This window comes from Halichoeres trimaculatus, unplaced genomic scaffold (genome assembly GCF_033239565.1).
Source record: "Halichoeres trimaculatus isolate MK-OKI-2021-1 unplaced genomic scaffold, fHalTri1.1 fHalTri1_scaffold_20, whole genome shotgun sequence".
NCBI lineage: Eukaryota > Metazoa > Chordata > Actinopteri > Labriformes > Labridae > Halichoeres > Halichoeres trimaculatus.
This window is the reverse complement of record NW_027437198.1, coordinates 23687960-23713619: the sequence shown is the minus strand read 5'-3', so window position 1 is coordinate 23713619 and position 25660 is coordinate 23687960. Positions and strand designations below refer to the sequence as shown.

At 41.2% G+C, this 25660-nt stretch overlaps 2 protein-coding genes across 4 annotated transcripts in view; both read right to left on the bottom strand.

Annotated features, from left to right (window-relative positions):
• asic2 (acid-sensing (proton-gated) ion channel 2) overlaps positions 1–6486 on the bottom strand; it is a 519192-nt gene extending 512706 nt beyond the window's left edge. The window contains exons 1-3 of one of the 3 annotated variants that reach the window (XM_074696178.1): positions 6259–6486; positions 4837–4885; positions 2462–3077 (exon numbers count right to left, since the gene is read on the bottom strand). In XM_074696178.1, the coding sequence (XP_074552279.1) occupies positions 2462–3037 (576 nt within the window). In that variant the 5' untranslated portion in view covers positions 3038–3077; positions 4837–4885; positions 6259–6486. Of the gene's footprint in view, positions 1–2461; positions 3078–3162; positions 3279–3743; positions 4101–4836; positions 4886–6258 lie in introns of those variants that run through there. The other 2 variants (XM_074696176.1, XM_074696175.1) reach the window with 2 other exon arrangements.
• Positions 6487–13258: 6772 nt separating this feature from the next.
• On the bottom strand, positions 13259–24437 carry hrob (homologous recombination factor with OB-fold). Its single transcript, XM_074695870.1, has 10 exons — positions 24226–24437; positions 24021–24071; positions 22925–23911; positions 22658–22741; positions 19730–19864; positions 19072–19180; positions 17048–17133; positions 16831–16953; positions 16485–16695; positions 13259–14343 (listed from the first exon to the last, which is right to left on the bottom strand). Exons 1-10 carry the CDS (start codon positions 24226–24228, stop codon positions 14288–14290), a joined length of 1845 nt encoding a protein of 614 aa, XP_074551971.1. The 5' UTR covers positions 24229–24437; the 3' UTR covers positions 13259–14287.
• Positions 24438–25660: the final 1223 nt, after the last annotated feature.

The window sequence follows — 25660 nt, the reverse complement described above, 5'->3', positions numbered from 1 at the left end:
GTATACAGGAAGACAAAGCAGAAATGATGTGTCATGATGTTGTCAGTTCGTCGCTGTTAGGACTGGGACACCATGTAAAAAGGAATAATCCTGTTTGCTCACACATGTAAATGTGTTATTCTGAATGTCTCAGAAACTTTCTATTCTCTCTGACAGTCAGAGGTGGATTTGTGCCTCATGTTGAAGGCTAGCTCTGTCAATCAGAACATGAGCTATCAGAGGGTGATGAGGCTGTCATGGAGCTTTCGGCCTGTTGTTTCTCCAGCTATGAGGCATGTCCCTCAGCATCAACACCATTAACATGATGATCAGAATAAAAATACCATCTTCAGGATCCTGTCTGATCTGTGACAGATGGGCTCAATCTAAAATCTGAACACTCCATGTTGCTTATATTCTAATTTCTACACACTGTCCCTTTAAACAGGAAGAAAAATAAAATTTAGTCCTCTAAGGGAAAATGACTTTCTGAGTAGTTCTACTTTTTCTAAAAGAAAAATTAAACCTAACACAGTTTTGGCCTCCAGCTTTGGCATACACAGGATCTACAAATGAATAAAACTTAATCTAATGCTTTTTTTCTTAAAGGCTTGTGGTTGGCTCTTCTTACGATAAATTGCCCATTAAGTGACTTTTAAACCAAAGAGAAAATCAGCTCAGTATTACGCCCTATCTGCCAGGATCAAATCCCTTCCAAACATTTTGTTAATGACACCAAACTTCTCTTACTGAATGGCAAAAACTGCAGCTTTAGCCACTCAAACGACAAACGCTGAGCAAAGTTTGCATCTGCTGCAGCTTATTGAGTCCTTAACTGTGCAAGAGGCAAATAAAACACTTTTGGCTGCTGCTCTTGAGCTGATTCCTCTCTATTCAGCCACAGACTGGTCATTAAACAGAAATAGATGAATGAAAAGCAGCGGCATGAAACTGGTGGTCTGGTTTTACAAGTCAAAACTCAGTGAGATAAACTCAGTTTGTAAAGATTGAGGGTCATGACTGGAAGAATTGAATGCGCTAAAAAAATAAAGCATCAAACTAGCTTTGCTACACCGAGTCCTGAGATCTTCCAGGCACAGTTTTAGGGGGACCATATGGAGGTCTGTGTCGAATCAACTTGGCTGTGAGGAGGTGTAAAAGTAGAGCATCCAGTCTGTCTCCTCAGCCAGTGAAAGGTGTTGTGTGAGATTGAGTGTGTTTATAACTTTCGTAGCTTTTTAATGTTGAAAGCCAGATTCAATAATGCATTTGTTAAGACCTGCACTCAATAAAACGCCATCAAATCCAAGCCTAAGTTGCATTTCCATTAAATTTCAGGGGTCACGTAGCGCCGTTGACATTAAATCTGCACTTAATCTGCATTACCAAGCAATAATAATGAGAAAACAATAAAACAAACCAAGGCTAATGCAACGCAAGAGGCTGCCAACAGTGTTTTAACATTAGAGCCGCTGAATAAATAAATCTGTCTGAAAGTACAGCACACATTTCAAAAGTGCTTTCTCAAAAAGATATACTTTGAGTTCCCAGGTTGAGGAAAAAGCAAATCAAAAGCCTTCAGAGTGCTCTCACAAGACGTCTTTTTTACACCCTCTTTGTCTTTGAAGGAAGGAGAAGAGGATTTAATCCACAGGGTCAATTTTCTCCTTCGGTTTGTTCTCTGAAAGCTTTATTATTCTTTTTTTTTTTTTTTCTCCCCAAGCGTTCACATACTGTGTACAATGTGCTCTTCAGCTGCTGGCTGACAGACCTAATTAACAAGCAGTCTGAGCGAGGCAGAGGAAGCAACAAGTGGGTGTTCAGAATCGTGTTGTAGTGTCAAAATCAACTTGGGCCAGAAATCGCTTGCCTTGATCAGCCAAAAAAAAAAAAAAAAGAGGAGGATTTGAAGCATAAAAGCTGTGCTAATTAGCATTTTTTGTTATATCATTGCAACATAGCACAACATTGGCAAATCCACAAAACACAGGAAGCCAAATTTAAGAGTGGAATCAACCCCAGCAAGTGTCCAAAATACTGAAAATTCTGGCCTCTAGAAAACGACAAAACCCTTCATTTTTTGTCAAGTAGGAAATCACGAATCCAGTTCACTTGAGTGCACAAGACAACGCTAACTTTCCCCTCAGTGATAGGAACAATGCAGACCTGTTGAAGGAATCCACCTGCCACTTAGCACAATGCTATAAAGTCTGAAGACAACAACAAGCAGCAGGAAACTCTCAGAGCAGCAGTGTGGGAGGGAAAGAGAGCAACTATCAGCATACATCAAGTCATTTTACCCACAGAGGAAGAAAAATAAATCAGCCGTCTCCGGAAACCTCACTGGACTGAGAACACGCAACCCCAAACACCTATCGGGCAAACTCCTCCAAGAGCTTTGAGGCTGCAAAAAAAAAAGGCTTTGACCCCGACTGATCCAAGAGCAGCGCTGACATTTAAAAGAAGACATGAGCAGACTCACGGTTTTGAAGTCGCTGTGGCTGCACTCCTGGCCTTGGTAGCGGCAGTAGAGCATCATCTCTTTGAGGTCGTGGCCGACTCTCTCGATGAACTCCTTCATGCTGAACGCTTTGGGCTTGTAGGCGGTGAAGTTGGATTTTTCCTCCAGGAAAGCCAGCACGTCAGGCTCCGCCAGGTGCGGCTGAGGGATATTAAGGTGCACATCCAGAAGGGAGAGCAGCTCCCCGGCGTGGTACAGGTCGTTACGTGTCAGACTGCTGAAGCGGTAAGTGTTGAGGTTGCATATGGTCACGGCGGGGAAGACGAGGCTGCTGGAAACCACGGCGTCCACGCTGGTCACGTGAGGGTAGGAGAGGAAGTAGGCCAGACGCTCCGCGCTCTCCAGAGCGAGGAGTCCCATGCAGGCCAGCAGAGCCAGAGCCCAGAGCAAGCGGCGTGCACCGGGCTGACCGTAAGGGAAGATGAAGCGCAGGCCGTGCAGCGTGCTGCTGTGGGCGAAGGCCTGCCAGGAGGTCGGGTGCAGGCTGGAGCTCTCCTGGCTCCCCTGACTGCCACAGCTCTCCTTTAGATCCATCATCTCCAGCCCCTCAGCCAGGGAGCCCCCGGTGCACTCACACCTGCAGAGAGGATAAGGAAACATCAGAGGAGGAAGCCTGAAACATTAATAAAACGACTTAAACAAGAAAAGAAAAGTCAACACACAGGTAGAGACAAAAAATATAAGGATGAGAAAGATCTGAAGAAGAAGAGGAGGAAGACATGGGTCGGCAAAAATCTCCAAATTATTCCAAAAGAGAGTTCGAGACAGGAGGAGAAAGATGCTCCCCAGGGCTTCCCTTTCCTCTCCACCTCCACTCTCAATGACTCCCTCGAGCAGAGAGTGGAGGCTGCTGCCAGTCTGCCTGTAGCTCCTGTTACACCACCACCAACAAACACACTCTTCCAGAAACCTCAAACTGCACCCCCCCTCCTCCTTTCCACTCCACTCTCGTCTCTGTCACCCTCTGTGGCTGCTCGATTTCACAGATAAAAATCCCAGGGGCAAGTCCTCTGTGACACCCGCTGCGAGAGGTGAGAGTCACTTAAAACGCAAGCTAATTAAAGCTCCTCTGTGTGTTTAATGTTTCGACTCATCTCCGTTCCAACACACACACATACACACACACACTTCCACGCAGCGTTCCTTCCATGCATGAGCGTGCATGCACAAACACACGAGCACATGCACGATGAGGCGTCTCAGGATTCCCCGTGCACACAAACTAAATGACAAGCCTAAGCACCTCTCTCGATCACCCTAGCGAGAAGACATCCAGCCAGCGACTGTGTGTGTGAGTCTCAGAGTGCACGTGTGTGTGTGTGTGTGTGTGAAACAGAGAGAGAAACAGAGAGAAGGAGAGTCGCTGATGATCAGAGCCGCTGGTTAGTCTCGCATGCTGATCCAAACTCCTCCCGTTTTCCTCTGGCCAGATACATCCGCTTTCCCTCCTCTTCCCAGCTCATCTGTGGCGGCGGCGAACAACAGCGGAGCCGGGTGAGACGAGAGGCGCACACACACCAACACACATGCTCGCACAGAGGGAGCCAGAGAGAGAAAGGGGAGAGAAAGGGAGGGAGTGGGGAGAAAGAGAGGAGGGAAAACGGCGCTCTCCTTGCCTGCGCTCTCCCCTCAGCAAAGTCTCTTATTGAATATGTTTCCTCCCCCTTTGCTTCCTCCTCCTCCTCCTCTTTCTTCTCCTCCAACACCGCCACCTTCGCTCTCATTTGTCCATCACTGCTTTCATATTCCCACCTCTCGTCAACACACGCAGAGTGATGGATAGATGCAAAACGGGATGCTGTCTCAAAGACGGATAGGAAAGAGGGGAAACAGTAGTGGTGGCTGGTTTGGGAGGCGGTGGAGGGGGGGAGATTGCATGTCAAGGGAAGTGAAGCAGAAGTGGAGATGGAGGAGCAAAGGCGGAGGGAGATGTAGGTTGAGGGGACAGATAAGGACAAAAAGCAAGAGAGGAAAAGTACAAAAAATAAAGAGCAAAGGAAGTGTGGTCACACGGGGCGCAGAGCAGAGGAACTCGGAGACATTAACGTCACACGCGTGGGAGAGGGACACAGATGTAAAGGGAATAATAAGTCCACTGTGTGTGTTTGTCATGCGAGATAAAACCCTGAAACTGTGAACCTATATCTGTGATTCCAGGCTTTTTTTCTCCCCTCTTCTGTGTGTGACTAGCAGTGTGCGCTTTCCAATGAAGTGAGAGAAAACTGCCAGGATGTGAAGAGACAGGAGGAGACAGGAGGAGGAAGGCAGTGAGAGGGAAATAAAAGCAGGGTGTGAGAGTGTTAAAGGTGGTAAAAGAGAGGATAAAACAGCCTCACCGCTCACATGGACTGGAAGGAGAGATAAACGGCACGCTGTCACCAGGATCTTGGTATGAAAACAGAGATTTGAACACATCACTCAAACAACAACAGCAAACAATGCTTGTAATGTGATCTCCTGTAGGCTTGTAGGTAGGGATGGGTACCTTTAACAGAAACAACGGTACTGATGCCCGGTACCTGGCAATCAGTACCGGTACTCAGCGGTACCAATTTTCTATACTTTTTTGTGCTCATTTAGTAAAAAAATATCAATTTGTTTAATAGTATATTTTTTGTATTATATTTTTTTTATTTTTGTTTTTTTAATTTGACATATATATTCTTTAATATATCACCTTGTAATGCTGTGTTCATGTCCAGCATGGAAAATCACCTACTCTTCAACTCCCTCACAGTCACAAAGATGCATTTAGGTACCTAAACATGGTACCTTTTGATTTTACATGAATTGGTACCTGGTACTTTTGACAGATTTCGGCCGGTTCCTATAAAAGTACCTAATTCGGTACCCATCCCTACTTGTAGGTGCAGTACAGGTGTAAGTAACTCAAGGGTGAAGCTATATTTGCATCAAAACAGAAACAAAACATGTATAAATTCATCATTTTAAGCTGAGACTGTCTCTTTAAAGACATAAAATTAGCTTAATGTAAGTAAAATATCCTAACTTCTACATATAATAGTGACTGATTTATTAAAATAGTTCATTTTTGAATAAGAAAAAATAAATAAATACACAAAAAACCTACAGAAGATCAAATCAAATTTTGAGTTTTTTATATATCCAAAAAATGCATGGAAAGTTGTACAACTTATTAATTCCCATCTATTTTCCATTATTGATTAATGAATAATCATCAAATAATTTTCCGTTTTATATATACCAACATATACAATCAAATAAATTGACATTTAATGGTTATAAAAAGTAGAATTTTTTTTAAATAATATTTATCAGTATTTTACTGTATTTTTTTTTTTTTTTTTTTAAATGACACCTAGTCCGAGTTTTAGGGAATAAATGATAATATCTGGGGGGTTTTTTAATGCTTGGAGACAAATCATAAAAACTAAAAAAAAAAAAAAAAAAAAAAAAAAACCCACCTCATCTTGTTTTTTTTTAAATTAATTCTTAAAAAGTGAAAATTTTAATAAAGACATGATGAACGTTTTCATTTTCAAACGTGAAACGTGGCTCAAAAGAGTAATAACTTTGCTACTTAAGGCTTTAACAAGTGATGGAAAAATGTTTGGTGCACTTACTTCAGGTAGGAAGAGCTCAAATTTAACACCTGTACTCCACAACATCTAAATGTTTCACAAATAATTTACTAAGATTTAGTTTTAGCGTTAAATCAACGTCTGCGTCACTGAGACGCTGTCATTCCTCTGTGGTTGATTAGCTAACGAGCTCACCTGTTAACTGCGCCAAGTGTTATGGTTTGTTACCGCTCGTTACACGTTGAAAAGCTTCTTTCTTCAATGTCTCCACCCTTTTTTAGCGCTCAGCAGTAATCCTTCGTGTATTTCATTTGGAAAATGATGAACATACTGCTAAATACAGATTTTTTTGACGACAGGAGCCGTTAGGAGCTCCGGGAGTCCACTGAGCGTCACACGCGACCTGCGTTGACCAAAACAAAGATGGCGGCCGTCGCGTATGCGCACTTTGAAAACTTCGCTGACAACATTAAAAAAGAAAATCCAAAACACGAAAAATGGAAAATATATATTTTTTTAGCGTTTTTTTTTTTTTTTTTTCAATATTCGTACCTTAAGCAATAATTTTGTTAATTTTCATAATTTTTCACGAACAAAAAAAATTAATAAGCAGATTAGTCAACTATATGTACAAGTAGTGATACTTCCGTGTCATTTAGCACGGAACCACTACCCAAGCCAACCCAAAAATAATAGAAGACATGGACATCGAAGCATCTTTAATAAAATTCACAAAAAATGATGATGACGCAGGCTCTGGTGTTTTTATCTTGACTAATAGAAGCACTCAGTCACCAACAGCTCAGTGAGGCACATGTGTTTATCAGCAGCTTTGTCCAACAAGTAATAATTTGTGTTTTAGTGAAGTGGAACTGAGCTGTGGAGAGTTTTTCATTACTGGCTAGCTCAAAGGATGAAGTGTCATTAAGCAGCAGACACAGTGAGTGAGAGACTATCCATGATATGGATGAGCAGTTTACAAAGCTACAGGAGAAATAACCAATAAATAATTGATCACAGCTTACATCAGCAGTGGGGATGATGTTAGATAGTTTGTTTCATCATAAAGTATTTCTATTGTCAACTCTTCTATCACTTTGTTTGTACAAAGTATCGCAGGCTGTTTCCAGCAGGAAGCCTGGAGAGCCTTTCAATTTTCCGTCAAGCACACGCTCATTTACACACAATACAGGCCTACACCCACACACACACACACACACACACTCAGCCGAATACACAGTCTTTTTCCCAAATGAAATTTGCTGTGGTCTCAGACAGCTGCAGGGCTCGCTGGTTTCTTAACAACTTAATTAAGCAAATCTCCCCTTTTCCACCGAGGTAATGAGCGTAGTTTTACAGGGATTAAACAGTCTCCAGAGTTGAAAATAAGGCTCCATGCTTAAGCATTCTTATCTGTCAAAATCCATCCAACCAATTTTTTACACCCTCTGGATTATTATTAGCCTTAACCACATTCCTCCCCTTTGGATTTGCAAGGTACTAAAACAAACGCTGTTGGAGCAAATGTGAGTTTTTGGTGTTTATTTATCTTTTTAAGGTGAATCATCAGTAACAGAAGTATTACACTTTCCACGGAGCTGTCCATGGTGCTGTAGCAGCATGCTGCTTCACAGCTGTGGCAGTTTGACCTTCTGAAAATGCTTTAATGACACAAACATGATCAGATATACAGTATGTTATGATGTTACAGCATCAATCATCTCCTGTGAGGACTAAATGATTAAAGAATCATGTATGTTTAAGCTCAGTCTTCACACCTGAGATCCTACAAAGTAAGCAACCGGGGACTCCACCAAGTTTTTCTTCAAAAACAAAGAACCCACTCTGACATGTTTAAGTCATAAAGCCCCTCATGTTTACTTTAAACAGCCAAAACACAAAACATGTACTTTGACAATATGTTTTATAAATTAAAAAGTGCCGAACGCTTCCTCCAGGCCAGATGAAGGCTCTACCGGACCCAGAGCACAGGAAGCAAGGAGACATGTTTGTCTTATGAGAAACTCAGCTTTACTTGCGAGGAAAAAGGAAGTGGTTGTACTTACACGTTTGCATCTCGTGGAAGAGTAATAAAGATTTTAACAGTTATGGGAAAAGCTGGAAGATCTGTTTCTAAGTTAAGAAGTTTGAGGGAAAAAAACAGGAACATGAAGAACTCTGGTTTCTGAGGCCAGCCAAAAATCATGTGTCGTGATCAAAAACTCAACTTAAGCCCTAGAACCGTCCAAATAATGAGCTGCTTCTTTTAGTCAGAGGCTGACCTCCTTTTAATTTCACTTTTACATTTCTGATATTTTTCTTTCTGACTCTTGCCGACATCAAAGGTTCAAATCAGTCCACTATCTGCATGTGAGAAACTTCATCTTCTAAGAATTTTACGCAGAAGTGAATGAACTCCTCCACCAGAGGCTGGCATGTTAAAAAGATGCTTGTTGGATGTCTCAGGCCTCTTTTTCCAAATCTCAGAGTGTAAGCTGTACTTAACATCAGAGATGAGAAAGTTCTGCTCATCATGAGACTCTAAACCCAGAGTAAACCAGAGATTAGACTCCTTTAAAAGTCTTTTTCTCCCTCTTTCTTCAGGGTGGTGGAGGGTGGAGGGATTCTTCCCTTTTTAAACTTTATGCACGACAAGACTGAAAGTGCATCTCAGCTTTAGAGTTTCTTAATAGATTGTGAAAAATAATAAGCTCATACTTTGAGATAATTAGGACGTGTAAGTACCCGAGCTGCAGACACAGACTCGGTTGATTGCTACCTCTGGAGGAGGCGATTGACATTGAAGAGCAAATTACTCCAGAGTGTGATGTGTACTCAGTTGAACCGAGCCTTTTTTTAGTGGTTTTAATTGGTAGATTTGCAGATAAAGAAAAAGAGGATAGCCTTCTGCACTCACACATAAAGATAAAGAGTTTCAAAGAGCCTCGTCTGGTCAAATTAACTTTCTCTCCAATTAAGAGTTTTATCATCAGGTCTCTTAAAGGGACTTAAAGTGACTCAACGCTCTGATAAACTCATAAACTTCTCTAATGATGTCTGTCCTCTTCAACGTGCACTGCCAACACAGGTGTTAAATGTCACCCCCTGCTGGCAGTGAGGTGAGGGCTGAATGAACATGTATGTGCAAACACAGCTGGGAGTCCAGGTGTTTCTAACTCACCTCCTTTAGACTGCTGGGTCAGATAAACATGAGAACAGTATGATTGAAATTCTTCTCGTCTTCATGTTTAACTTGTGAATCCCTCCATCCCTCTAGCCTTTAAAATGAGGGGTTGCAAGAAGTTTTCATAGTCAGCAAAGTCAAAAGTTTGCTCCTTAGAAGCCACAGCAGAAAATATGTCACTATGACTGAGCACACAGAGCAGTGGGTGACCTTTCTTTCTGTTCCAAGTCTGAAAAATGTTTCAAACCCACAAAAAAGTCCTGCTGGCGTCTGCGTCAGACTGAAAAAGAGGGTTAACTCTCCAAACTCTAAACTTCAAGAAACTATGTGTTTGTTTTAAATCATGTGTGATTGTTTGGTATCTATAGCTATATAACAATGAGTTGACACTGTTGACCATGTGACATTACAGAGGTTAGAAAAGTGGTTCAAGTCCTATCTCGAGGGCAGGACTTTCTTTGTTGAAATTGGTAACTGTGTCTCAGACCAAATGGCCCTGACCTGTGGGGTTCCCCAGGGTTCAATCCTGGGACCCCTATTGTTCAATTTGTACATGCTTCCATAAGGTCAGCTAATACGCAGCTATAATGTGTCCTACCACAGCTATGTTGATGACACTTAGATCTACGTGTCAATGACGGCATGCGAACACAGATTCACTCTGTAGCTGTTTATAAAGTTATAAAGTTTATTTTAATTATCATATGTTTGATCTACATTGGTCCAGCGCTTGATTGGTTTGAAAGTTATCATGTCCTCAGTAGTGTACCTTAAGGGCAATGGGTGGTTTGGCCTTTTGTCACTAGATATCCTCAAGAAAGGCCCCACGAGTTTTATCAGGTCCTGTGCTGCTGTGTCCTGAAGAAGAAGAAGAAACAGAAGAAGAAGAAGAAGAAGAAGAAGAAGAAGAAGAAGAAGAAGAAGGAAAAAAGATATAGAAGAAGAAACAGAAGAAGAAGAAGAAGAAGAAGAAGAAGAAGAAGAAGAAGAAGAAGAAGGAAAAAAGATTTAGAAGAAGAAACAGAAGAAGAAGAAGAAGAAGAAAAACAAGGAAAAAAGATATAGAAGAAGAAACAGAAGAAGAAGAAGAAGAAGAAAAACAAGGAAAAAAGATACAGAAGAAACAGAAGAAGAAGAAGAAGAAGAAGAAGAAGGAGGAGGAGGAAAAAGATGTAGAAGAAACAGAAGAAGAAGAAGGAGAAGAAGAAAAAGAAGGAAAAAAGATGTAGAAGAAACAGAAAAGAAGAAGAAGAAGAAGAAGAAGAAGGAAAAAAGATATAGAAGAAGAAACAGAAGAAGAAGAAGAAGAAGAAGAAGACAAAGACGAAGAAGACAAAGAAGAAGAAGTGCTCCGCGTGAAAACACCGGAAACCTGTGCTGATCCGTCTGAACGACACACTATTAGCATTTTGTTTTCACTGTCAGGACCCAACATGTGAGGTTTCCATGTGCATCTTCTGCCACCGCCCAAATACAACAGAGGATTGTTCTGCTTTTAACATTTTAAAAAATGACACCTTAAAAAATTCAACAGAAACATCTCTTTCTAGAAACCGTGTCCCAGTTACTCTGGCTAATCCAGCGAACATGCTGACAACAGTTTTCACTTATCCTCTCAACAAAGTGGCTTCAGAGGGAAAACTGTTCACAGTGAGGGGTGTGGATTATTTACAGCCACCAGAGAGGAAGTTGTATGCAAACTGTTCGATATTACACCCCCCAAAAATAAAGAAACTCAAACACCCTTTAACCTTCATATTTTGTTAAGGGTCAGTTTGACCTGCTTCTGTTTTCATGTTGACCAAAAGAAAAACAGTTATCCTTTCTTTTCTCCATGAAATTTTGTGACTTTTCCTCATTTAGGGTCATGAATGTGTGTGTAAAATCTAGACATTTTGGTGGGTAGTGAAATGTCTGTGCACGGTTTGACACGGGCACTTTAAAATTGGTTGAGTAGCTGTTCAGGTCAAAAATAAAGATGTTTCTGTGATGTACTTTATTTTGATGGCCCAATTATTTATATTTGTGCATACAAACCAAAAATGTTATTGATGATCCATATTGTCAATGTTCCTACAATGAAGAAGATTCAGAGGACAGTTCTGCCGTTGTCTTTTCATTAGATGAAAATCATCATCAACAGAAGGGACATGTGCATCTCAAGATGGAAATATAAAATGGTCAACATCACCAGGGATGTACACTGGCTTTTTGAGAGGAGGGGGCCAAAACAAAATGAAAAAAAGGAGCATTTTACCACACCTTATTTTTCACCCAAGAGGTAAAGTTTATTATGTTTTAGCCAATGTGTTTGCAAACCAGGAGGGCACTTTACAAAGGTTTTGGCTCCAAAGAAAACACCGGCGTGTGTGTTTTGGTTCCCAACAGACAACTGTACGAGTCCCGAGCAAGTAGCAAGTCATTTGGTTCAAGTCTCAAGTTTTTCTGCTTTTTGTTTTCCTATTGGTTGCTTACGTGCTTTTGATCTCGCTACACACCTGTCTCAAATCAATCAACCAATTAATCAGTGTGAACCTATAGCATGGTAAACATGCTACAAGTCGTCCGACTCAGCTTGTCTCAAGTCGAGTTGAGTTTGAAGTTTTTTACCCTTGAGTTGCAACCACAGACTGTATATAGAGTGGACAGTGTGGCTCCACCATTTACCATTGTACAGTTTTGAAGCCAAAATTCCCCCGTCACAGGCGCAGCCATTGGCAGCAGTAGTGCAGCCAGAGTCTGCGCAGTGGAGATGACGAGGGATTCTGGGAGAATCTGAGTGGAGCCGGGTGACAAAAATAATATTTTTTTTCTTTTAAGAGTCTGATCACTTCCTGACTCTACCTCCTGACAAATTTTACGATCCTCCCAAAAAATATACAAGAACAGTAGCTGTCAATCATCATTAGATGTGACGTAAAGCCTCGTTTTTAACCTCTTATAGCTACTGAAAAAGAAACTTTTTCAGAAAAAAGAGGACTTGAATACAAGGCAGCAAAATGATATCTTCAAATCACCACAACAATCGGACATGAGAAACATTTCTACGAGTTGTATTGATTTTATAAAGTTTGACCACAGCCCATCTGAAATGACTGGGGAGACAGATTTTTTGACTTATACTACAGCCAGCCACCAGGGGGAGCAGTTTTCCTGGCGACCTCACTTTGAGCCAAGCAAGATGGCGTCCATTTTTTTACAGTCTATGGTTGCAAGTTATTAAATTTGAGACTTGAGTTGAGTCTCTATAGCCCAGTTTACATGGGTAGTTTTCCTCAATCTGATTGAAATCGATCAGATTAAGTTAATCTGATTTGATCTACATGAAGTTTAAGAAAAGAGAGCCACGTTCAATCCGCGTGTACATAAACCAAGCTTAATCTGATTGTTTTGTTTTTTTTTACCTGTGCAAAGTGCGCATTACGTCACTCTGCCACTACCTGTAAATGTGAAAGAGAAGAAGAGGTGTACTTCCTGCCTCCTGTTTACCTCTGGAAAGATGGATCCACATCATGGTTTGTTGGGAACGCTTATTGTGTCCAGTTCTTTTTGGTTGTTCGCCATGTTTGTTCTCTTTCTATGTAAGCTCAGCTGTTTACATAGAACATGGAGCAGATTATCAATCGTCGTAGACTACCTTTTACAATCTGACCCAAAATACAATCAGATCTGGGTGAATCAGATTGGCTAAAGTGTTAACATGAGACATTTTAATCTGATTGACCTTCCAATCTGATTGTAAATAGGATTTTTGGACCCATGTAAACAGGGCTATTGACTTGAGTCCAATTGTCTGGTTCCCAAGAGTGGACTTAGTGTACAGTGTGTTTGCAAACCAGGAGGGCAAGTTAAATGAAAAACGATGTGTTCGTAAAGAGGAAAACATTAACTAAATTGTTATTAAATATAGCTTGGTAATTGAAAATGTTTATTTTTCTTTTTCCTTAATGTTTATATAATCTAAAACATAGCTTTCACTGATTTTACCTTTTTTTTTGACTGTTTTGAGTGGATTTATACCCACAACATAATCAATGTATTTTTTTTCCCAACATAATACAAGGGTAAAGGAGTTCAAGAACAGGAAGCCAGTAACTTTCACTAGTTTTAAAAGAACAATCTTAAAGAAACCAACACAGAATGTTCAGCTTTCAGTGTAGAGTCAGCACTTTTCCCACCGAGCCGCTGCACACTGAGATTTAAGATCCACTGCACAGGAGTACGGAGCCAAAACAAGCCAATGTGAGCTGCTGTTTAAATATTTACAGACTGTAATTTAAACGCTTTATATTTCCAGTAAAACAACAGAGAAAAGAGCATTTTCAGCAACAAAAACACAAAATTATCCCATATTATGTCTTCAAGCAGCACACACAAAACGACGCAGAGGATTACCCTGAATCTGTGAAGCAGAGGTGGTGGAGGAGTCTGGATGGAGGTCTCGGATCCTGTTGGGAAATCCTCCATACAGTAAAGAGCCTGTTAGACACAGTGTGGCTGCACTCTGATGGCTCCCACTCTCTGGGTAAACAGTATTTTGGGTCTGTGAATCCACACGGGACCCCAGGCCAGCAATCCCTGCCTGGAAACCTCTGATACCCCTCTTAATGCATGGCAAACAGGCTGAGGTGAGAGTTTATCCTCTGCAGGCGGAGGAGGAAAACTGGGGAGCAGCTTCACCTTGCTTTCATTCTGCATAATTAACCAATCAATGCTGTTCAGATAAGTCCTACATTTCAAAGTCACTGAAGAAAAGTGCAACAACAGATGAGAATGTAAAGAGGAAACGAGAAACGCACCACACAGACACAGCCTCAGGCTAATTACAGCTTTGAGAGCAAATTTTCTGAGCTCTGTGCGCCGTAAATGAGCCGTGAGTTACAGGAAGCAGACACAAACGAGCTATTCTCTGCGGTATTTATGAACAGGATGTCAAAATCAGATTTACAACATATACAAAAAAGGATCAACCGTCGTGCGTGAACGTAAATAACTTCAGTCAGATGAGAAAGCGTGTGCAGGTGTGTCTGTAAAGTGGCATCAAACACTGTAGGTGTCCTCAGGTAATTCACCGAGCAGATCATCCAGATCGTCATCTGCAGAGAGAGGAAGAGAGGGGAACATGAAACGATGTGTGGGAGTCACACACACACCTCACACACCTCACACAGCTTCGAGTGAGTTCACAGATAAATGACTCATTTCAGTTTGAACAGGAATTCAAATTCCTGCTAACAGACTCATCCAAAGGTAAGAGAGATGTTAAACTCTTAATTAACCCCTCAGTTATCCTGAAACTCTTCACGAGCTCGTCTAATAAGAAACTAAACATTTCCCTCGTCTCTGGAGCCGTCTCCTGTTTTCTGGTGTCTGAGAGGAAACGTCAGAGGATCATCACAGTCATTAAAATTCCTCCCTTAGAGGTGTTACATGCTTGTGTTGAATCTGATTAGTGACAGCGGAGGAAATTTCTGACTGACAGACTGATGGAGGGTTATCAAGGCCTCAGAAACAGGTGTAACTGCTGTGGCTGAAAATACCGACAGATGGTTTCTTTAGGTTCTTTAGGTTCTCTGCATAAGAGGAGATGAAGTATTAAAAGTTTACACTGCAAAAAAACTGAAATCTCATCAAGTGTCTTTGTCTTATATTAAATAAAAAAATTTAATATAAGCCACATTCACCTGATCAGCCCAGAAAAATGTCTTGTTTCAAGTTATTTAAAGACTGAAACGAGGTCTGAAAAAATCTGCCAACGGAACAAGAAAAGCTTGCTTCAAAATTTGCTTAAAACTGGAATAATGTCTTAATGCAGGTACTTGTTACAAGCAAACCAGACCTCATTTTTGTTTTTAGATAACTTGAAACAAGACATTTTCCTGGATCGGTCAGGTAAATGTGGCTCATTTTAAGTCAAATAACCCATTTTCTACTGAAAATAAAACAAAAACACTTGATAAGATTTCATTTTTTTGCAGTGTACTTCTGCAATTTTTCAAATTTATTCTATAGGGGCGGGAGAAAAAATAAAAAATGGACATATCTTATATATTCCTTTGTATATTTGTTTGACAATATTAAAAATTGGGATTCTTTGTCAAAAAGACAAAGTTTGTTTATAAACGGGATGGGAAAAAGTTACCACTTTTCTCCAGCAGAGGGCGAAATGTTTCTCTCTGACTCATGTGATGTGCAATTTATGGGAAAATTAGGCTCCTGATATAATCTGTAGGCATTATCATCATCATTAACTTTTTCATGTAGTCTGGTGTAAAAAAAACAAAATAAAAATGCAAAAGTCCAAGAATCCCAATTGAAATCGAATCGGCACCCCAAAAATTGTAACAGAATGGAAACAGGAGAATAGCATATCATCCCAGTGCTAATATTAAACCAAAGTATTGAGAGGACAGAGCATGTATAAAAAGTAGGGGTGAGTTTTGGTAAGAACCTCACAATATGACAAAATCCCAATATCACAATATTGTGATATATTGCAACATTCTACCCAGTAAACTATTTGATTGAAATCAACTTTTCTATTTAATGTGTTTGAGATAAAAAAAAAAGTCAAATGCAGAGTTTCATGCATACACTAAACTTGAAAACATAAAGTGCATCAAGTTTATCACTTAAACTACTGTGACATTAAACTAATGTTGCAAAGAAATGATTGGGTGAAAGACGTGGTCAGTTGGTATAACTGATAAATGCAACTTGTAACCAATTTTACTCATCAAAAATCAAATATTGCACAAAACATGACTAAGATTATTGTTTTATCAATCTATTACACTTTGAAAATTAATTATTAAAATGATTTTAAACTAACTACAGCATCAAAACCCACATCATCAAGTCAAAGAATAAAATATTTGTATAATATTTTATATGATTTTTAAAAAATATATAAAATTATGTATCAATAATTTTTTGTTTAAATATTTTAAAATATTTCTATTTTATTTATTATACAGTTAATGGTCAACATACAGTCGAGTAGCTCTTCAGCGCCATCTACTGCAGTGGAGGTGCAGAACACACATTGTACTTCGAACTCACCTAAAAATATGAATTTTTATTTTGAAAAAAATATTGAAATCAAGAATTTGAATATTGATATTTTAACATAGATCAAAGTGTCACAATATACTGCCCAATGAATATTTTTCACACCTCTAATAAAAAGTGTGACTCAAACTTCTCTGTCTATCATGAGTGTTTCAGGAGTTCCCACCTTCATCCCAGCCTGAGTCCTGTGCTGAGAACTTCACAGCAGCCTCTTGAGGGCCTCTGCTGGAGCCGACTCCAGAGTCCACAGGTGCTTCAGGGTCTCTGCCCCGCTCCTGTCCCTCATCATCGTCGTCCTCGTCGAACATCAGGTGCATCCGCGACACGGGCTCCCGGCTGACACTCCGAGAGCGAGCGGGTGACGGTAACGCGGGCTCCTGGACAGAGACGGAAAACAAGACACAGTCTGAGCAGACAGCTGACAGCTCGGAGGATTTCAGGACGACAGATTTAATATTTGTTGGATTCGAGCATTTCTATTCTTGTTTCCAGTGGACAGACGCAGCTCTCACCAGGACGACTGGGGGGAGCTGGGTGGTGGACAGACTGAGTCCATCGGGGGCGTAGATCCTCAGCAGGTTATTGGCTGTCACGTTCAGATAGTGGTTACGATGGGAGGGGGAAAACACGCCCACCTGTCCGCAGAGACAGAGGACGAACATCATCACAGGATCTGAGACCAATCAGTGTTTAAAACATGCCAAAGGTTTAAGAGACTGATGCTCTTACTTGTTTAAGAAGCAGCACAGATCCAACCTTCAGCTCCTCCAGGCGGTCCTCTAGAAGGCGCCGATGGACTGTTCCCTGAATCTCACCTTCAAGGAAAAGCAATGAGAAAACCACGTCATTACAACATGAAACACATCTCTTTGAAAGACCTTTAACACAAAGAGAGCCAGATGAAACACTGACGCTGATCCTCCTTAGATATGAAAAGCAACTCAGGACAAGAGCTGACTTCTAAGAGCAGGATATGAAGGGTGATAGAAGAAAAGGTGCTTTTTATTTTCAGCCTCCTCAGATCACACAGACGCTCCTTGGGTGCAGAGTGGAAGTGCTTCTGACGCCAGAGGAAGGAGACCTCATCTTATTCATGATCATTTTTAACAGACGTTACATTCTTAGTTTGGACTTACACGGGTCTTCTTCTGAAATGTGCCTGGTCTAACATTTTTGCACACTTTGAAGTCCAAGATGTTGTTGCTACCAAACTTAGCATCTTAAAAATGCTGATTTATCCAAATAAACCCTCTTAAACCCTTTTTGTTGCGAGGCGCCGCCTTTTTGGTTGTGGCTGCCTGTTGCTGCAGCTCTCTCTTTGTCCATTACTTGTACTTTTTAGTCTCTTTTTCGTGGATCATTACTTCGGGTTTTTTTTTTTTTGGTCATGGACACCAAACTGGTTTTGTCTTCAGTGATATTTTCACTATTTTTGCTCCTGTGTTTGTCTGGAGATCCTACATGTAACTTTGGCTGCATAGTTTACATGTCAAATCAGTTTTAGCAGCCTGTAGCATGTCAGTGCTAACTGGTGCTAGGCCAGATGTTTCCCCACAAGGTGAGGAGAAGGAGGTGAGGACAATATGCTGGTTCTCAGGTGTGAGCTAAGAAGTGACAACATGGATCTGTCCTTCCATCCACCGTTATTAATAAGATGAACAAGCTAGCCATGCTAACCCAGCAACAGAGCTAACCCAATACCAGAAGGCAGAGTAGCATCATGCTATTCACAGACATGGCTAACAGAGCTAACACCAGACACCAATGCCACATTGGAAGAGCTTCACCTGCTGTGAGCAGACAGGATCCAGGAGACAGAGACTGAACAGACTGCTGAAGAACCTCAGTCCTGGACCCTGTGGAGGTGGAGACTGGCTGACTGGACAATGATGGACAAGCTGTCAGCATCTATTTTCTTATGGAGCTTTTTGCACTTTCTATACACTTCCTTACTTTTTTTTTCTTGAATGCTGCTGTGACTCCCCCTGAATTTCCCCTCGGGCATAAATTAAGTATTTTCTATTCTATGGACATTGCATATATCCAAGCTTTGATGCAACAAAAGATTTTTAAAAATCAACCAGGGAGCAGAAAATGATTTGTCTCAATGCTTGAAAACTGGCTCAAGCTGGTCTTTAAAAAAAAAAAAAATCAACCCTGCTATAGATGCTGACATCGCCGCCTGCTGACTCGCCGCTGGAGGAAACTCTGCAGACCCTCCTGAAGGTGGGAGGCACATGTCTGACAGAATGCTCCCTCATGGAGTCAGAAGCACTTAATACCCACCCACTGCTGATGCCAATCTACAGCTATTGAATCCCTAATGAGCACTTAAGTCCAGCGTTGAGTACAACATTCACTCCTGAGTGGTAATAATCAGTAGGCCTCCTGTGGCGGCTCTCTGGGGGCCATGGCAACCGGCTCAGATCCGAGATGGATCAGAGAAACAGAGAGAGAATAGCTGGCAGCTGAAGACGGAGCAAAAAATAGAGGCTGTAGGGGAAGTATGAGTGTATGCCGTATGTATGTGTGTGTTATTACAAGTGTAATCAAGCATGATACGGTGGGTGATCTCTGCTCCTGAGCAAACACAGCTCAGTTAGGCCAGCAAATGTCAAACGTGAAGCAAACAGCGGAAAGCTCCTGCAGCCTCGCCTCTGTCTCTCTTCTGTGTTTTTCTTCCACTACAGAGAACAGTTTCATTAAAGCCTGGAGCATCAGGATCATATAGCGTGTGAGTGTGTGTGTGTTACCTGTCAGGTCTTTAAACACAGCCTTGGCGTCCCCGTGTGTGTGGACGATGCTTTTCAGGAGCACGGCCATGTTGGGGACTTTGTTTCTGGCTAGCTGCTTCAGCACAGCCTGTGAACAAACATCACGTCAGAAACTCACAGTTTGAATGTTTTTATCATGATGTGAAAATCTGCCTCGTGGATTTTCAGACTTTAAAAGACCACACAGGACTACAGTATTCTGTTTTCACTTCCTGTGCTGTACAAACAGAGACGTTTGGCCGGCGTCCTGCTCCTGACTCTGTGCATCTTTAAAACAGAGCTGAGGCTGCTTCATTAACAGCTTTGGGCTGAAACAAGACTCCACAGAGAGCAGAACAACAGCAGAGTCTCTATTAGAGTGATTGATGAGTGATCGTACTGTTTATAATTACACAACACCTCTGCTACAGCTCCGCCATTTGTCCTGATTATATCAATAGACCTCCTGCGGTGACACCGAGTCTGTTATGACGGAAGAGAAATAACGACAGCGAGAGCTCGACCTACATAAAACTCTGTCGTGCTTAAACTGGACTGAGTGAGAGACTTTCATTAATGTTTATGGTTTAATCAAAGACGGCGGAGACGTATGTGTGTGTACGTGTTAGATTGTGTGTGTGTGTGGGTGGGTGATAACCTTTCGGAGCACCATGACGATGCTGTACGAGTGCAGGAAGCAGGAGGGGTTCCTCTCGTCCAATCCCATCTCGGCTTTCATGGCAGCCCAGGCGCCGCCGCTGAAGTCGTCCTCGTCGGACTGCGAGCTGGAGCCCTTTGAATGATGACCAGAGTGTTTACATCTGACAGATTCAGACCAGATTCATGTCAGCGCTCCGAAACAAACCTGGAACTTCAGGATTTACAACCATAGACTGTATATAGAGTGGACAGCGTGGCTTTACCAAAATACTCCTGTCATAGGCGCCGTTTGCATCCATTGTGCAGCCAGAGTCTGGAGCTGAGTGACAAAAATAAAGACATTTTCCCTCCTGACATATTTTACAAACCATGAAAAAAATACACAAAAACGGCAGCTGCCAATCATCATTAAACGTGACGCAACGCCTCATTTTTAACCTCTTATAACTAATGAAAATGAAACTTTTTAAAAAATTAGGACCTGAATAAACAGCAGCTAAATAATATCTTCAAATCAACACAGCAGTTAGATGTGAGAAACATTTATCTGAGGTGTATCAATTTTTTAAAGTTTGACCACAGCCCATCTGGAATGACTGGGGAGATGGATTTTTTTTACCTATACTGCAGTCAGCCACCAGGGGGAGCAGGTTTTGTGGCGATCTCACTTCACCCGAGCAAGATGACTTTTTTTTTTTTGTTACAGTCTAATGGTGCGTTATTCTACTCAGAAGCCAAAATTTACAGGTTTAAGTCGGACGATATACTATTCTCATGATTCAATTCTACTACAATTTGTACAATTTTTTGGGTGCTGATATGATTTAAATTGCGATTCTTCGATATTTACGATTTTTGCGATTTTGAGTTTGCTTTTTAACATCAGACCATGTGAAAAAGTTAAACGGTGATGATGTCTACAGACTATATCAGGAGCCATATTTTCCCATAAAAAGGCACATTACATGAGTCAGAGAGAAACATTTCGCCCCCTGCTTGAGAAAAGTGATAACATTTTCCCAGTCCAGAATATAAACATAGATTGAATAAAGAATTTGAATTAAAAAAAAGTTTTTTTGGGCGAGGAATCAAGATTTTGATATTGTCAAACCAAAACATCCCGATATACCATATAACAGTTTTCTCTCCCACCCCTAATGAAAAACCTTGTTTTTAACCTCTTAAAACTAATGAAAACAAAAATTTTCAGAGAAAAAGAGGACTAGGACACAAGGCAGCCAATTAATATCTTCAAAGCACCACAACAATCAGACGTGAGAAATATTTATACCAGGTGTATTAATTTTTTAAAGTTTGACCACAGCTCCTAATACAGAAGAAGATTGGGGCTACTGAAAAAAGGCCAATCTTGTGCTTTTTATTACAACTTCTTTGGAGAAAAAAATCAAACAGATTAAAATATGAATTCTGACTTTTATCTCTGACAAAATAGTGTTAAGAAAAAACAGACTTTTTTAACGGTCCTATTCCTCTTCTGTACCATCTGGAATAGCTGGGGAGACAGACTTTTTGACCAAAACTGCAGCCAGCCACCAGGGGGAGCAGTTTTTGTGGCAACCTCACTTCGAGCCGAGCCAAATGACGTCCATTTATTTTTCTTTTACAGTTTATGTTAATAACTTCTCAGTGTGTGGTTATGGGAAACGCTGTCTTTACTGACACAAATCCTGCTCACACACAAACTTACGTAACTCAGTTTTATTTCTGTTATGTTTGCTCTCAGTGTTTATCACACTAATGTATAAAAAACTTGAATAAAATTCTAAAACCTGGACTCTGAAAGCTGCTGTAAATGTTTTGTATTTTGAAGGAAACTTGAATCATTAAATCTGTGTCACAGGTTTATTTTGAAACCTATTTTAATGTGGGGATGTTATATATTACACCCACGACGGCAGCACGCTGTGAACAGGAGCTGCATTCGCTTTCTTTTTAACACATTTCCGTTCCACTCTCATAAGTTACCCCGTCTCTGGGCTGAAAACGAATCCCACGCTGCAGGCGGGATGCTTCAGTGTTTGCTTTAATAGCTGGCCCTGCTTTTTAATCTGTCATGTCAACTGTTTTAACATGTTAGAAATACTAAATAGCTGCTGCGAGGCAAACCTAAACAGAAGTCCTGTTGGCTGCAGACGAGGAAATTATGAGGTATTCCTCCTCTGTTTCGCGTCTAAAAACAAGGAAATGTGCCTGCGCCGTATGTTTGCTCATTTATTGATCCTCTTGTCATAATAACTCCACAAAAACATCCATTCTCCAAACGCACATCGATCCAGCTTCTGTGCTCTTTTATCCTTTTCAGCGTGCAGAGCGAAACCTCTCCCAGCATGCACTGGGTGAAGGGCAGAGGATGAGATCATGCTTCTCTGTTCTTCTTAGGAACGTGTTCGCATTGATAATAAATGTTTTCTCTTGTTTCAGAGAGTAAAAAAAAACATACTTTAAGCTTGAAAGGGGGATTTTCCCAGGAGGCCTTGAAAGCAGCACTAAGTGTTCAGTGTGGAGCTGACAGCTGCAGCTTTTAGTGGGAGATATTTTCTGTCCAGTGAGCTCGGCAGAGCTGCTGGATTTGTCAGAGACGTAAGAAGATAAATCAATTAAATGAACAGTGAAATAACAGAACATCAATCTATAACGCTTACTGAGCTAGAGATCCAATTTTTTAGATATATAAACAAGTAAATGGCTGCAGCTTCTGCCGGTTTTCCTGAACTTTTACTTTTGGACTGTTGCTGACAAAGATGAAACGCCATTTTTCTCAATTCTCTAAAGTTTGATGTGCACAAAAACACTCCTCGGATGAATCCATACAGCTTTAAATGACATCATATTTCATTTTCTCTCTTCACAGAAGATAATAAAACATGCTTTCATGTTATTTTCTGCAGCTCTGTGATTTTATTACCTGGCTTGGTAGCCGGGCAGCAGCACCGTGAGCAGGAGCCACAGGAACAGAAACCACAATCTCATCCAGGCTCTGGCCCTGTGGCTGGAAGAGAAGAACAGAATTATGATGCCGCCGCACCATGACGAGGAAACAGAACTGAGAGATTTCTTTGACAGGCATTTTATTAAAGCTTTGGTGGTAAAACCACACAGAGCTGCAGCAGCGTGAAGAGACTATAGGAGGAAAAATCCACACATTGACATGGAGAGTCTGGGTGAGACTAACCTGCTGTGGCAGGAATCCGGCGGGGCCAGGGAAGCGCCGCGTCCTGGGTCTGTGAGGCTCAGAGCGAGGCCTCTTCTTTGGGAGCTTACTGGATGCAGACACCAGCTGGACCAGGCGGTTGGTGAGGACTGGCGTGTTGAGGGGAAGTGCGTGCAGAGTGGAGGAGGGAGAGGGTGAGGGTGAGGGAGCTGGGGTGACAGTTTCAAAGAGGCCACGCGCCTGAGGGGAGGGTCCGGGAGTTCTCCACTGTCTCTGAGGCTGCTGAGGCCTGATAAGTGTCCTGGAGCTGGGACTGGGGACTGGAGAAGCTCCATTAAATCGAGGAGAAACCCCAGGAGTCCGTGGAGGAGCTGGCACGAAAGGAGGGCGTGGGTTTTGGGGTCTGAGAAATGGAGTAGAGGGACGCTGAGGGGGTAGATTGTGCGTGGATGAGAGAGGGCTCTGATGTGGTGCGCTGAACCCTCTCAGGCTCATAGCTGGTTGCGTTTCAATCCTTCCACAAGCCGGGGGTCGCAGCGTTTTGGCTGATGATGCAGTATCAACTGCTGGAGCACAGGGTGGAAGCGGCGGCCCCATCTGGCTGTCAAACTCATCCAGATCTGCCAGGTCGACATCCCAATCATCAAAGTCATCCTGGCCCTTGCTGGGCTTTGGTGGCTGCTCAGTGATACCATGACTGTGTTGTTTGACCAGATTAGGCACAGACTTACTGATCGATGGAGGAGGAGGTGGAGGAGGGAGTGACAGGGGCTGAGCAGAGGAGGAGGAGAGCTGTCTCAAACCTGCAGCGACAGTTTGCTCAGCGGTGGTGTGCGTGCTGCTCCTCAGCGCGGGGCTGTCAAACGGAGCAGCTGATCTCCCTCCAGTCTGCTGATGGCCATTTTTCTCCGTCTCTCTGTGGGGCTCAGAGGCGGCTTGCAGAGTGCTTGATGACACAGCAGCTGGTCGGGACGCTGAGGGGACAGCCCAGTCTGCCCCCAGCAGATCCTGTGAGATAAACACATTAACAGTGAGAGGGGGAGCAGAAGGTGGATTGTGCAAGCAGCCAGACATTAGAGTACGGATTAAATCCAGGTGTGTAGATGCTGGAAATCACCTCATCATCAAAGTCCTCGCCAATACTGAAGAGTCCACCTAACTTGCAGGTCTGCAACAGAGATAACACGGTGTCATTACAGCACACACACTAACAAACACTCAGATTCTCCACAAACAGATATCAAGGTGTCTAAATTTCATGTGCCTCCTATGAAGAGGGTTGTTGTTAGCTCAGTTAGCTCATAGTGATTTGCTTCACGTACCATCGCTGTAAAAACTATGACAGCTGTATTTGATCGGTTTCTTCAGGCACAAAAACGTTCATAACATACATTAAACTTCATTAAATAAACTTTTTTATGTATTACATTTCGTTTTTACATTATTTTGAAAGCATAAACTGGCGAACTAGTCGAGAAATTCGCGTTTGGTGCTTGGTAGCGCGCCGTCACCTTCAAATTATACGTAATGACGTTGGTTGTGTTTGTACAAAGATGAATGACGCAGAGCGAGAGTGTTCGCTCCAGCACACATCCGTTAACGATGCCACAAGTTTATTACTGATTTTGTTTTCTCTGATTTTCACCTGTATTATATAAATGTTGTTTTTGGTTTTTCATTATTATAGCCATAAAGACAATAATGTTTTCTTTCTTATAAATTTGCTCTTGTTGTTAGCCAAGTTCCACATTCACAAATGTAAATTCATGAACAGAAAACCGGAAGTCTTTGTATTGAAAAAGGAACTTGAACAATTTTTGAGGACAATCTCCAAATCCACAAACACTAAGGCTTTAAAAACTTTCAATGTTAGCAAAGAATTTGTTTACATAAAATGCATTCTTGCACAAGATTTATTTATTTATTTATTTATTTTATTTTATATTATTCTTATATTCATTTGTATTTTCCTCTTTTGTATTTCTCTTTTCCTTTTCATTTTATGAACTTTCCTGTCTCGTTTGTTATTGTATTTGTATTTGTGTTACGACTCCTGAAGTTGTCAATGATTCAATTAAAAAAAAAAAAAAAAAAAAAAACATCCGTTAACGATGAAAAAACCTGGATATGTTTTGCTTGTGGCACTTTAAAAACATCATAATATCCACAGTTAAAGCTAAATACTCTTCACATTTCAACAATACGTCAGCAAAAGACTCGCCTACTACCTATAAACAAAGTACTGCGGACATGATGGACAAGAATGAACAATACTACTGGCATATATACATTAAATTAAACCAAAATTTCTTTGAAATTAACTATAAAATAATAAAGAAAACCCTCAAACTAAACCGAACTCATAAATTACTTAAATTAGCAACATAACTGTTATTTGCTACATTGTAAACTGGTAATGGTTAATTCATCCTTTATATACTGAAACTGTTTTTTTTTTTTTTTTTTTTTTTTTGCTTGTTTGTTTTACTTATGGTTAAATTTGTGGTGGATTCACTTCATCTAAATGCTTAAACAGGCTCATCTTTGGGAGCTTTTGCCGCTCAACATTCCACTATTTATAATAAAAGGAAGGAAAGTGAGCAGTGAAAGGCTGTTGTGATTTTTAAACTGACGTAATCTCAGTTTAAAGTAGGTGAAAATTACACTTACATGTACATTTATTAACAGTCCTTATCTCTAAGGTTTCATTAAACTACTCTCGGATACAGTCCATCTTGACTCCTCTCTGATCTTGGT

What these genes read in the sequence shown, in the direction of transcription:
- hrob (XM_074695870.1), bottom strand. An exon ending in TGTGTTTAAAGACCTGACAG is followed by an intron (nt 17,134 to 19,071) that starts GTAACACACACA and finishes TTTTCCTTGAAG; the next exon opens with GTGAGATTCAGGGAACAGTC. An exon ending in AGCTCCCCCCAGTCGTCCTG is followed by an intron (nt 16,696 to 16,830) that starts GTGAGAGCTGCG and finishes GTCTCTGTCCAG; the next exon opens with GAGCCCGCGTTACCGTCACC.